Below are 11443 nucleotides of genomic sequence, written 5' to 3'. Positions count from 1 at the left end.
TTAACTTGACCTTTTTCCCTTGAATATTGTTGCTTCCATGCTGTGAACAGATCCACATATTGACAAGACACTGTATTTTGTGCAAACTCAAACAGGTATGAGGTGAAGCAAATGGCCATGAGGGACGAACCGTGAAAGACTAATAACGTGGTGTCTTGCCTGCCAGCGAGCGGAGGTAGTGAACACTAATCATACTGTACAATACACGGCTGTGGTCTCGTCAACTTCCTCTCTGCCGGACCTGCCTCTCAGCGCCTATCTAAAGCTTACCTCCGAAAGAGTAAACTTCTGATACACACTGCATCATGTCTGACGGGGGCCTGAAGGTGGAACAACCTATGGAGAGCATGGAGGCTCTATCGAAGGAGGCGGAGGAGCTCAAGGTCAAATTAGAAGAGGAACGTCAAAAGTTAAATGACGTGCCACGTGAGTAAAATTTCTGTTGTGAATAGAAAAAAAAATGTAACAAAATAAGAACCTTGAATAAAGTGTGGATTTTATATTATGCATGTGATAGATAGCATTATATGAACTTCATATTATGTGATTGTTGATCTTAAATGTTTGGTGTCACTTATGAAGAGAATTGATAGCAAGTAAGAGCCAAGGGGAAATGGAGGGTGTTAGAACAGGAAAAGGAGAGAACGACAAACACCATTCATAGGTCAATTAAACTTAATGGAGGGCACAGGAAGTGAACCCAAAGTCCCCTCGCGCACCACTCGCTTGCCGTACCGTAATTTCTTTTTGTTTTATCATTTACTTCCAAATTATTTCGGTCATGGCATAATTGCGAGGCAGCATCAGTGGTGTGAAGGGAGGCGGTGGATGAGACATTCCTGTATTCCTGGTTGAGTGTTGAGTGACAATGACGTTTACAATGGTTGACAGTGACAACGGTGGCGGCACGGCTGGAGAATCTGGCTCCTCTAAACATCAAGCCACGGCGAGTGTTGCGGGGCCACCAAGGAAAAGTTCTCTGCTCAGACTGGTGCAATGACAAGCGGCACTTGGTCTCTTCTTCCCAGGTGAGAATAACATAAGCTTACAAATTTGGTGTTTCAATCGCCACAACCCCTTTACATCCAATCATCGTTGCAACACACACCATGATAAATGTAATATGCTTTTCTCTTGCATTGTACTGTACTTGTAAAGTATTTGCTATAAACCTAGATCTCTCTCAACTTGCAGGCATGTATATAGATCATGCTTGCAAAATCCAGAGATTCGTGATCGCACCTCAAATATGAATGTTTTTGTGTGTAGTACTATGCGAGGGCAATGATCATGGATATGTTTTTCATTGCAGAGATTCCATTATAAAATGCTCATTAACCTTAATATTTTGACACTGTAGACGTTCTGCTCATAACATGAACGACTAGCGCTGAGGAGAGAATCTGTTTGGAGAAAAAAAAATAATAATGGCGGAAACACTTATTTCAGGATGGGAAGATGATCATCTGGGATGCTTTCACCACAAACAAGGAACACGCCGTCACTATGCCCACCACGTGGGTCATGGCCTGCGCCTACTCCCCGACTGGGTCCATGGTGGCTTGTGGGTCCGTCTCTTTTCTCTAGTTAACCTAAGCAATTATGTGCTTTGACTGTGCATTTTGACAAGTATGACATACTGAACTCATACTGGTGACTTCGTTTTCTTTACCTCATTTTTCATTCTTCCTAAGGATGAAAGTAATGAACTTAAACAACACACACACACACACACACACACACACACACACACACACACACACACATATATATATATATATATATATATATATATATATATATATATATATATATATATATATATATATATATATATATATATATATATATATATATATATATATATATATATATATATATATATATATATATATATATATATATATATACACACACACACACACACACACACACACACACACACACACACACACTCACACACACATATATATTCCACTTTCTCCTCCAGGGGGTTGGATAACAAGGTAACAGTCTACCCACTAAGTTTCGACGAGGACGTGACGCAAAAGAAGAAAGCTGTGGGCACACACACTTCCTACATGTCCTGCTGCACCTTTCCCTATTCTGATCAGCAGGTATGTAATTCACCACGGTCGTCTGCTGGTCACCCAGCCAGCCTTCCTCATTACGGAGCGAGCTCTTAGCTCATAGACCGATCTTCGGGTAGGACTGAGATCACAACACACTCCACACACCAGGAAAGCGAGGCCACAACCCCTCGAGTTACATTCCATACCTACTTGCTGCTAGGTGAACAGGAGGCTACACATTAAAAGGCTTGCCCATTTGCCTCGCCGCGCCGAGACTCGAACCCAGGCTTTCTCAGTTGTGAGCCGAGTGTGCTAACCACTATACTGCGGTGTGTGTGTGTGTGTGTGTGTGTGTGTGTGTGTGTGTGTGTGTGTGTGTGTGCAAAAGTATAACCGTATATACATTTTCTTGTAAACACCTCATGAATTTTCTATATACTTGCATAATTATTTGCGTCCAGTTTATTTCAATGTGGTCTGTCTTTTCTGATTGAGACATTTTCGATCCCAGATCCTGACCGGCTCCGGGGACTCGACCTGTGCATTGTGGGACGTAGAGTCTGGCATGATGCTGCAGAGCTTTCAAGGCCACCAGGGTGATGTAATGGCGCTGGACTTGGCACCCTCGGAAACTGGAAACACATTCGTCTCCGGCGTGAGTGCCCCTCCTTCCCCCCTCTCTCTCCTCTCTCTCTCTCTCTCTCTCTCTCTCTCTCTCTCTCTCTCTCTCTCTCTCTCTCTCTCTCTCTCTCTCTCTCTTCGTAGGTTCATATGTCATACAATTTTTGACACCCATCTGATGAGGAAGTCGTTTTATTGTCAGATTTCTCACAACGTTTAGTGAAGTTGGCAGTGTTTTATGTATCGACCCGACCACCATACACGACATTACAGGTCAACACTATGTTCGTCATGATATCTTGAACCTTAACTGAGAACTTCTATATCTGTAGCGATAACATTTGTGATCTCTACAGTCTACACCTCTGTGGGACAATGACACCAATGGTCATGATTATAATGAGGGAGACAAAGACATACAACTTTATGGTTATGTATTTATCAGCATAGGACTGGAAGTAACGAGTTAAAGCTTGATAAAGTTGTATGAGAGAGAGAGAGAGAGAGAGAGAGAGAGAGAGAGAGAGAGAGAGAGAGAGAAATTAGTTCTCAAATATGGTATAAAATAGGTATTTTCTGGACCAAATCTAACTTGTTATTTTGTATTTTATTGATTACAGTTGTTTTGGTCGATTGGATAATCTAAATCTAATCTAATATATGGCCAGGGTTGCGACAAACTAGCTCTCGTGTGGGACATGCGGACCGGCCAGTGTGTGCAGAGCTTTGAGGGTCACGAGTCGGACATCAATTCTGTTAAGTTCTATCCCTCAGGCGACGCCATAGCTACAGGATCTGACGATGCGACGGTGAGTTCAATATTTATTGCAGGTTTAGCGGACTGAGTAAAGTTTGTTTTAAGAAGTAAGAACGATGTAGGATGCATTGTAAGCTGTTATTATTATTAACAACAACAACAAAAAAAGCAACAGTACACACACACACACACACACACACACACACACACACACACACACACACACACAGCACATCAGATCACATCACACAACACACCAAAACAAACACATCAAAACAAATAGATAAATAGGTTGTAACTTTTTCATTTCAAACTCAAAAGATGGTGTTTTTTCAGTGTCGTCTCTTCGACTTACGAGCTGACCGTGAGATTGCCATCTACACCAAAGAGAGCATCATCTTCGGCGTTAATTCGGTCGATTTTTCTGTCAGTGGTGAGTGAAGGTTACTCAAACATTAATATAAGGGATTTCCTATTTACGGCGGACTTAATCAGGGACTTCTCTTCCTCTCACAGATACATCAATTCAGATATTGAAGAGAGAGAGAGAGAGAGAGAGAGAGAGAGAAATACTCGTATAACTATACATATCTGGTTTGGATTACTACTCTCTGATGAAATGTGATGTAACACTTATCAAAACTAATTATAATGATCATAGTAATAATGATGATAATGATAATAATAATAATAATAGTAATAATAGTAATAATAATAATGATAATAATAATGTCCGTAATATTGGTAATAGTAATAATAACTGATAATAATGATCTATGCACCGATTTGCTTTAATCTTTGAATGGTTTCAGGCAATGATACTGGAAACTCATAGACTCAAAGTGTAATGTTTAAGAACGTAATGTATCACTGCAGGTCGTCTACTTTTTGCTGGCTACAATGACTACACCGTCAATGTGTGGGACACTCTCAAGTGTAACCGCCTAACCATTCTCTACGGTCACGAGAACAGGGTCTCCTGCCTCAAAACGTCACCAGACGGAACTTCCATATCTACCGGCTCTTGGGATTTCACCCTCAGGGTAAAGATGTCACATAAACAGTGTATCATAGTGTATCATACAGCTTTATCTCTAACCTGAATTATCAAATCAAATTGCTCCTTGTCAAATTAAAAGAAAAAAGTGAGTAAATTATTTACTGTGTTTTATAGGTATGGGCCTGAATGAAGACGCGGCTGAATGATTAGCTATCAACGGTGATGTTGAGGAGCAGCGCGAGACAGGCAGCAAGGGGACGCCAATCTCTTCTCGCAGAACCAGTGGTGTGTCGCAAGGTAGCATTATCCTTGAGGAGTCTGAGTACCGTATTTAGCTCGTCTTTAGACATTTATACCTCGTGACTTCTTCCTCTAGCAGGATCACCAGTGTCTCCTTCCTTTGGTAGGATGACCAAATGAGGACTTCCAGTAGACTGCATCCCTACTCCACACACACACACACACACACACACACACACACACACACACACACACACACACACACACACACACACACACACACACACACACACACACACACACACACACACACACGGCCCGGTAGCTCAGTGGTTAGAGCGCTGGCTTCACAAGCCAGATGACCAGGGTTCGATTCCCCGGCCGGGTGGAGATATTTGGGTGTGTCTCCTTTCACGTGTAGCCCCTGTTCACCTAGCAGTGAGTAGGTTCACCCAGCAGTGAGTAGGTACGGGATGTAAATCGAGTTGTGACCTTGTTGTCCCGGTGTGTGGTGTGTGCCTGGTCTCAGGCCTATCCGAAGATCGGAAACAATGAGCTCTGAGCTCGTTCCGTAGGGTAACGTCTGGCTGTCTCGTCAGAGACTGCAGCAGATCAAACAGTGAATTACACACACACACACACACACACACACACGTGAATTACACACATTTGGTCTCAGTCCTACCCGAATATCGGTCTATGAGCTCTGAGCTCGCTCAGTAATGGAGAAGACTGGCTGGGTGACCAACAGGCGACCAAGGTGAATTACACACACACACACACACACACACACTGAAATTATCATACAAATCACGAAATATAAATAAATAACGGTCATTTGAACCCTGACTGCTAGTAGTTCTCAGTCGTTGCAAATACTCCAACAGGTTAGTAAATCAGCAATTCCTGTAATCTTCACCCAGAATAAAACCATTAGGTAAATCCTCAGCCTTCATACCATTGAAACTTGCGAGATATGTACATACAGTCCATCAAATCTCGACGTACTGACAACACTGCCACAATGCATAGTGACAAGTGATATCTTTGGCAACATTTAATTTCATCTGACATGATAAAGGTCGAAATTGTAATAAACTGTCTATTTACATTCACTTTCCTTTACCTTTGTACCATCAAATCTTGATCAGTACTGTGTGTCTATAGCGTATTTAGCTTTGTGATAGGTGTCTTTGACATAGAAGTGATGATCATTACTACACACACACACACACACACACACACACACACACACACACACACACACACACACACACACACACTGGCTTCACAAGCCAGATGACCGGGGTTCGATTCCCCGGCCGGGTGGAGATATTTGGGTGTGTCTTCTTTCACGTGTAGCCCCTGTTCACCTAGCAGTGAGTAGGTACGGGATGTAAATCGAGGAGTTGTGACCTTGTTGTCCCGGTGTGTGGTGTGTGCCTGGTCTCAGACCTATCCCAAGATCGGAAATAATGAGCTCTGAGCTCGTTCCGTAGGGTAACGTCTGGCTGCCTCGTCAGAGACTGCAGCAGATCAAACAGTGAATTACACACACACACACACACACACACCGCGTAGTGTAGTGGTTAGCACGCTCGACTCACACTCGAGAGGGTCCGGGTTCGAGTCCCGGAGGCGGCGAGGCAAATGGGCAAGCCTCTTAATGTGGCCCTGTTCACCTAGCAGTAAATAGGTACGGGATGTAACTCGAGGGGTTGTGGCTTCGCTTTCCCGGTGTGTGGAGTGTGTTGTGGTCTCAGTCCTAACCGAAGATCGGTCTATGAGCTCTGAGCTCGTTCCGTAATGGGGAAGACTGGCTGGGTGACCAGCAGGCGACCGAGGAGGTAAATTACACACACACACATACATACACACACACCGCGTAGTGTAATGGTCAGCACGCATGACTCAAAATCGAGAGGGCCCGGGTTCGAGTCCCGGGAAGCGAAGAGGCAACTGCACATGCCTCTTAATGTGTAGCCCCTGTTCACCTAGCAGTAAAATATGTACGGGATGTAACTCTAGGGGTTGTGGCCTCGCTTTCCTGGTGTGTGTTGTGTGTGATGTGGTCTCAGTCCTACCCGAAGATCGGTCACTGTATACGAGCTCTGAGCTCTCCGTAGGGGAAAGGCTGGGTGGGTGACTAATAATACACACACAAACACACACACACACATGGTGAAAGGCAGCGCAGTGTAACCATTCTTTTGTGTTTATTCTTCGCTACATTTCTGGTTATAAAAGTCTCCCGTCTTAAGATAACACAATAAGTATATAAAAACCTATAAAAGACCATAAGTTATATACTTCTCTTGATGAGGGAGAAAGCGACTGAGTTTACAGTACCTACTACTTAGGTTGTCTCAAACATTTGAAAAAAATTCATTCTATTTCGTAACCGTCATATTTTTCCATTTATGTTAAACACTTGTTACATATTATTCTCTATTTGCACGAAATATGCGCAGCATCTCAGATTTGAAGCAAGGTCAACTATTTGTTCTCAAACCTCTATTAAATGACTTCATGCCTTATGAGATCATGTATTCATTAGCTGCTTAACGCAGTAAAGGTATTTCCTCTATACTCGAGCAAAAAGTTACGATGGGTCTTATGCTTGTGATGTGCACGCGCTCTCACTTCTTCATCACAGTAATATTCATTATCATTGTTGTTATTCTTTCATCAGATTGTGTTCCATCTGATAAGCCAGTCGGTTCAGACGCAAGAATGCAGATGGTTTTAAAAGTAACAGGGGTAAAGCAGCCCGTGTTTTGAAAAAAAAAAATATATATATATATATAGACTTGTTCTGAGTGTAGTGCCGTGATAATCAGCATCTTGTTTCACAGAATGGTATAGAGAAAGTAAGCCTGCATACTTAGAATATTAACTGTAGTAACGGTAGTAGTAGTAGTAGTGGTAGTAGTAGTAGTGAGGCGGTGCACGTAGTAGATAAGGTGGTGAGCGAGGGATCGGGCAGACGTACACTCGTAGGTTCGAATCCCACCACATACCACTTTGAAGCTATACCATTTGTCGAATGATTTAAAGTTACCTGCATGTCACCATGATACCCATGGTTCTAGGTGGTTACACCAAAGATGCGCCTGGGTGGTGAAATGGGCCTAATATGGGTACCACTATAAATGAAATTGCCTGCGCCACTAATGGGCAGAAGCTGAACAGCGCTTCCCATACACTCTTCAAGTGTGTCTACAGGCGCTATAAGCTGTAACATAAAAAAAAAGAAGTTGTAGTTGCATATAACCCTCGGAAGGCTTATGGACCTAATGGGGTCCCTCCTGTTGTTCTCAAGAACTGTGCTTGCACCTTGCCTGGCCAAACTCTTTTAACTGTGTCTATCGACTTCTACCTTTCCTTCTTGCTGGAAGTTTGCCTACATTCAGCCTGTTCCTAAAAAGGGTGACCGTTCTAATCCCTCAAACTACCGTCCTATAGCTTTGATCTTCTGCTTGTCTAAAATTTTTAATCTATCCTCAATAGGAAGATTCTTAAACATCTGTCACTTCACAATCTTCTGATCGCCAGTATGGCTTCCGTCAAGGTCACTCTACTGGTGATCTTCTGGCTTTCCTTACTGAGTCTTGGTCATCCTCTTTTAGAGATTTCGGTGAAACTCTTGCTGCCGCCGCATTAAACATATCAAAAGCTTTTGATAAAATCTGGCACAAAGCTTTGATTTCAAAACTGCCCTCCTATGGCTTCTATCCTTAATTTCTTTTCCGACCGTTCTATTGCAGCCGTGGTAGACGGCCACTGTTCTTCTCCTAAATCTATTAACAGTGGTGTTCCTCAGAATTCTGTTCTATCACTCACTCTCTTTCTATTATTCATTAATGACCTTCTTAACCAAACTTCTTGCCCTATCCACTACTTTCCACTATCTTTCCACGTCCTTTCAAACGACCAACTCTTCAGGAAATCAACAGATCACGCAGGGACGCCACAGAACGCCTGACTTCTGATCTCTCTAAGATTTCTGATTGGGGCAGAGAAAACTTAGTTGTTTTCAATGCCTCAAAAACTCAATTCCTCCATCTATCAACTCGACACAATCTTCCAGACAACTATTTCTCTTCTCCAATGACACTCAACTGTCTCCCTCTTCCACACTGAATATCCTCAGTATGTCCTTTATTCATGATCTTAACTGGAAACTTCACATCTCATCTCTTACTAAAACAGCTTCTATGAAGTTAAACGTTCTGAGGCGTCTCCGCCAGTTTTTGTCGCCCCCTCCAACAGTTAACTCTGTACAAGGGCCTTATCCGTCCTTGTATGGAGTACTCTTCGCATGATAGCGGGGTTTCCACTCATACAACTTTATTAGATAGGGTGGAATCAAAAGCTTTTCGTCTAATCAACTCCCCTCCTCTTTCTGACTGTTTTCAATCTTTTTCTCACTGCCAAAATGTTGCATCCCTTTCTATCTTTTATCGCTATTTTCATGCTAATTGTTCTATTTATCTTGTTAACTGCAAGTCTCCTCTCCTCCTGCGACCTCGCTGCACAAGGTTTCCTTCTTCCTCTAATCCCTATATTGTTCAACCCTCTAATACAAGAGTTAACCATTATTCTCAATCATTCATACCTTTCACTGGTAAACTCTGGAACTCCCTACCTGCTTCTGTATTTCCATATTCCTACGACTTGACTTCTTTTAAGAGAGGTGTCAAGACATTTGTCCCAGGCTTTGGGGTAATTCTTTGAAATCTTTTAGAAAAGTTGCAATTCTAGTAGACCTTTTTCTTTTTGTAATATTTTGTTGCCCTTGGTAGCTCTCCCTCTTGCATAAAGAAAAGTAGTAGTAGTAGTAGTAGTAGTAGTAAACAGATAAATAAATAAATGGATAAATAAACAAAATATAATTCAAATAAATGAAATAAATGCTTGAAGACAGGATGTTGGAGTGAGGCAGGATATACAAAAGAACGAAGTGTGCTTTCTATATAATTATAATACAAAGCTCTACTACAACTGTTTGTAATTTGTGGCTAGAACAATTGTCTGAAATCTGTTGTAAGTTTCGTCTGGCATTTTTGTTATGGAAATATCAAGCATTACAATCAGGATTTTGAGCACATTTCTCAAAAACAATGAGAACCGATCCTTTTCTGTTCGCCGGTCAAGTTAATGAAGAGCCACTGTACATGGCATTGTTTATCATCGGTATGTCTTCTAGAGCATATGTTGTTAGGGAAGGTAATGCCTCCGATTTCTATTGTGTTATTGAGAGTTGGACATGGTTTTGTACTCTGTAGGAAAAAAATAAGGAAAGAAAATAGATAAATGAAATGAAGTGATTAGATATACAACAAATAAATAAAAGAAAAGGTAAATTCTACAACTCCTTGCCCTGTTTTTTCCATAATCCATAAAAAAGAATGATGACGTCAGTCGAAAGAGTTATTATCATTGCTTCTCTTTCCGGATAGCAAATTCAATAATGATTCTGCATTTGAGGCAGTCATTTTACACACACACACACACACACACACACACACACACACACACACACACACACAGGTTTGACTTTACTAAAATTAACAAATGCAGATACGAACTCTTTTTAAATGTAGGAAAAGAAAAAAAAAAAAAAAAAACATCTAAAATTACTCAGGAAAAATCAAGTGTTTGAAAGAATTAAATTGGTATCCTTGTTTATGGACACAATATTTTTTGCGATCAGGTTAGCCTGCAGAAATTCTAATGGGTTAAGTAAGGCCTTAAACAAGTCTATGGAAATTTAAATAAAATTTAGGAATTCACATGTGTGTGTGCGCACGCGCCTTTTTTTGGTGTGTGTTTGAGAGAGAGAGAGAGAGAGAGAGAGAGAGAGAGAGAGAGAGAGAGAGAGAGAGAGAGAGCTTTAGTTCTTCACTTACGTTTAGGAGGTAGGAAAAATCTGTCTTTGTCTCTGTTTCTGTCAATAGAAAAGACAACTTCGTTATATGATATAATTTCGTCCACAACACAAGCTATGAATAATCCGAAAATGTACTTACAAATACATATATATCAATATCATTTTCAGGTTAATTTATATTGTGAGTTCACTAATTACCTAAACATGCCGGGTTGGCTGAAGAGAAAGCCACCAGCGCTATCACGAGTACCAGATCGTACACTTCAAACAGCTGCAAAAGAGAACTGCTTCAGTGTTTCTTGTTAATTAGTACATGAGATGTATTAACTTTTCAAAATCAGAAAAGATGAAGCTTCAGAATGAAGTAAGTTAATGTCTTGCTTTTGCTTGATGTCCAGGGAGTTAGATAGTACAGTATTATAAGTACTAGTATTAAGAACCATAATGAACTAAAGAATGAAATTATAAGTTTTGAAGCAAAATAAAAGTCTTTCTCTACCTGAATGAACTTGTCATCTATGTTTTGAAAACTTGCAATAAAATGATTAGGACTTAATGAAGTCGTGCATTTGCCCCAGTCACTTATATCTTAGGTTTACTATTCAAAGTTAACATGAAAATCTATTGATAATTCTAAAGAAAATCATGTAAATATGAAAACGAGTTATGTGATATCATATATATATATATATATATATATATATATATATATATATATATATATATATATATATATATATATATATATATATATATATATATATATATATATATATATATATATATATATATATATATATATATATATATATATATATATATATATACCATCAAAGTGTATGTCTTACATGTATAGCCTT

At 40.5% G+C, this 11443-nt stretch overlaps 1 protein-coding gene and 1 long non-coding RNA gene across 5 annotated transcripts in view; one reads left to right on the top strand and one right to left on the bottom strand.

Annotated features, from left to right (window-relative positions):
• The window catches only part of LOC123518532 (guanine nucleotide-binding protein subunit beta-5-like), an 8365-nt gene extending 3407 nt beyond the window's left edge, over positions 1 to 4958 (top strand). For all 4 annotated transcript variants that reach the window (XM_045279336.1, XM_045279337.1, XM_045279338.1 and 1 more), the window contains exons 2-10: positions 96 to 426; positions 892 to 1028; positions 1450 to 1568; positions 1991 to 2117; positions 2584 to 2727; positions 3362 to 3502; positions 3787 to 3883; positions 4327 to 4493; positions 4625 to 4958. In XM_045279336.1, the coding sequence (XP_045135271.1) occupies positions 306 to 426; positions 892 to 1028; positions 1450 to 1568; positions 1991 to 2117; positions 2584 to 2727; positions 3362 to 3502; positions 3787 to 3883; positions 4327 to 4493; positions 4625 to 4636 (1065 nt within the window). In that variant the 5' untranslated portion in view covers positions 96 to 305 and the 3' untranslated portion in view covers positions 4637 to 4958. The remainder of the gene's footprint in view (positions 1 to 95; positions 427 to 891; positions 1029 to 1449; positions 1569 to 1990; positions 2118 to 2583; positions 2728 to 3361; positions 3503 to 3786; positions 3884 to 4326; positions 4494 to 4624) is intronic.
• A 4884-nt stretch (positions 4959 to 9842) lies between these two features.
• LOC123518860 lies at positions 9843 to 10849 on the bottom strand. Its single transcript, XR_006678901.1, has 3 exons — positions 10782 to 10849; positions 10603 to 10640; positions 9843 to 9972 (listed from the first exon to the last, which is right to left on the bottom strand). It is a non-coding gene; the product is annotated as an uncharacterized LOC123518860 (long non-coding RNA).
• Between the last annotated feature and the right edge of the window lie 594 nt (positions 10850 to 11443).

This window comes from Portunus trituberculatus, chromosome 44 (assembly GCF_017591435.1).
Source record: "Portunus trituberculatus isolate SZX2019 chromosome 44, ASM1759143v1, whole genome shotgun sequence".
In the NCBI taxonomy this organism is placed as follows: Eukaryota; Metazoa; Arthropoda; class Malacostraca; order Decapoda; family Portunidae; genus Portunus; species Portunus trituberculatus.
This window is presented reverse-complemented; position numbering and strand designations above follow the sequence as displayed.